Source organism: Sesamum indicum, unplaced genomic scaffold (genome assembly GCF_000512975.1).
Source record: "Sesamum indicum cultivar Zhongzhi No. 13 unplaced genomic scaffold, S_indicum_v1.0 scaffold00155, whole genome shotgun sequence".
NCBI lineage: Eukaryota > Viridiplantae > Streptophyta > Magnoliopsida > Lamiales > Pedaliaceae > Sesamum > Sesamum indicum.
Genome location: NW_011628063.1, coordinates 277,344 through 279,371, shown reverse-complemented (window position 1 = coordinate 279,371; position 2,028 = coordinate 277,344). Strand labels below are relative to the sequence as shown.

At 37.5% G+C, this 2,028-nt stretch overlaps 1 protein-coding gene across 2 annotated transcripts in view; it reads left to right on the top strand.

Moving 5' to 3' along the window:
* The window catches only part of LOC105179405 (histidine biosynthesis bifunctional protein hisIE, chloroplastic), a 4,252-nt gene continuing 2,224 nt past the window's right edge, over positions 1–2,028 (top strand). Inside the window, exons 1-2 of one of the 2 annotated variants that reach the window (XM_011103019.2) lie at positions 1–12; positions 501–665. In XM_011103019.2, the coding sequence (XP_011101321.1) occupies positions 516–665 (150 nt within the window). In that variant the 5' untranslated portion in view covers positions 1–12; positions 501–515. Of the gene's footprint in view, positions 13–500; positions 666–2,028 lie in introns of those variants that run through there. The other variant, XM_020691320.1, reaches the window with a different exon arrangement.

Here is a 2,028-nt window from a genome sequence, read left to right as displayed (position 1 = left end):
CTAGGCAGAAAGGTAGCTTTTTCTGCAGAAAATTGTCGTTTCTTGCTTTTCATGGATGATCATTTTGGTATAGTGTGCTCTCGTACAGAGTTAGCTTTGAGCATGGTGGGCTTTGTTTCTTAGGTTTGAAGAAATGTCCTTTGTGTTATTGTTGTCAAGAAAAAAGAATGGGAGCTGATATCAATTGCTGGGTTCTTTTTCAGTTTATTTGATTGTTGTATATGTGTAGCTGATAAGGATTCTAATATGTGCAATGCGAAGATTTACGGGCCCAGATCTGAGAATGTCGGGCTGAATACTGTGCTGTCATTTTGATATTTTGGGTCGTCGCCGATTGGTTTTCTTTTACGGTCCCAGTTCTGCGAGCCTGACATTATTGCATTTGAAGTATTATCAGTGTAATCATAATACTGCAGCGAGATGCAATGTGTGGTGCATATGTTAATGAATATTCGTTTATCTTTTGTTATTCACGTTAATTTATTTGTTTTTCATTTCAGGGAAGCTCGTGATTGATGGCAGTTCCATACACCAACTGCTTTCAGCTCCCAAAAGTTTCTTCAAAATGTCGCCTCCTTTGCTCTTCTACCCGGCTCTGTGCCCGGTTTTCTCCTATACATGTTTCCCTTGGAACTTCTGAACCAGCTTTGTGTTTAGAAGCTAAGGTATATTAGTTGTAATGTTTGCATTTTTTGGGATGCAATATCTTTTTTTTCTAGGAGTGTTTGACCTTCATTCTGAAGCCGTTATCTCTGGTTATGATCTTAGGATGGTTCAACCTATTGTTTATCCGCTCATAAATCACATATATCTCTTCTCAGTTTCATGTGCGTGTGCTGTGTCCATAATCAAGTTACACTGTCACTTATTTGTTATCGGTATTGAGCAACATCTACAATTTGTATTTATATTATTGATTGTTTCAGGGATACTTGTACATTTTTATATGTTGGGCTGTTGGTGCATTTGTATTTGCTTGGTGATGGACAAAATGTTTGGTTGGGATCTTTTTATTAAGCCTGGTGTTCCTAGTTCTCCTGTATGCATTTTTTCTCTGTTTCTGTCATTCTTCACACTCGCATGTTGTCATTCTTCACACTCGCATGTTGGGTTCAAACACCAGATGTTTGTCAGGTGTTCACCAGTTTGTTATGGTGAATGCTGTTACATATCTGGGAAATAGAAGATAGGGAAGGCAGATGACAGATGAGCTTCTCATCTGTCATTGTGCTTTCCCTTGGAGGTGTCCATCGTTTCTCAATGAATTAGATTCATAATTACTTGAGCTCCATCTGGACCCCATATTCCTTGTATTAGAATGTCTAGTTTACTTAAAGAATTATTCTCTGTAAGGGATGTGTTTCTTCTTATTTTTTCTTTTTACAGGTTATTGAAGACAATCGTTTATGCTTAATAATAGCTAAAATGTTTCATGTTTAAGCTTGAGTCTATGTGCTGGAGTCAGTCGTGGCTCAAGCTCACACCCAACCTCAAGGTCCTTAACCAGTACAGCATGTTGAGGCTTGAGATGGACTCGGTTGAATTATTTTTTTGGATTTGAGATTTATTCCAACCTTACCACCCCAAATTGAGCTGGCAGTGTTGCTACATTTTTCTGGCTTTAAAAACTGATTTTTTTTCATGGGTTTTTAATGTTATATTTGTGAAAATATTTTCACATAATTGGACAAATTGATTGAAAACAATTATTACCAAGATCAATTGTTCCGTCTTGTTAGCTTGAGTTTGCTTCAAGTAATGTTTGAGTGGACCTGCTCCTGAATGTAGCTTGAAAATGATTCAGTGTGGGTTTATTTGTGATGAGAAGCTTGTTTGTGTTGTCTGGCCTTTCCAAATCCATACTGAACCTTTGAATACTGTGAATTTCTCCAGACATAGGCAGGTGTCTACGTTGTCTTGGTTGCGGAGACCGTTGAATGTCTGGTATAGAAAAGAAAGTGTTCATCGTTGCTTGATAATCATACTTCATGATTACTTGAGCTACATCTGAACACCATATTTATGAAA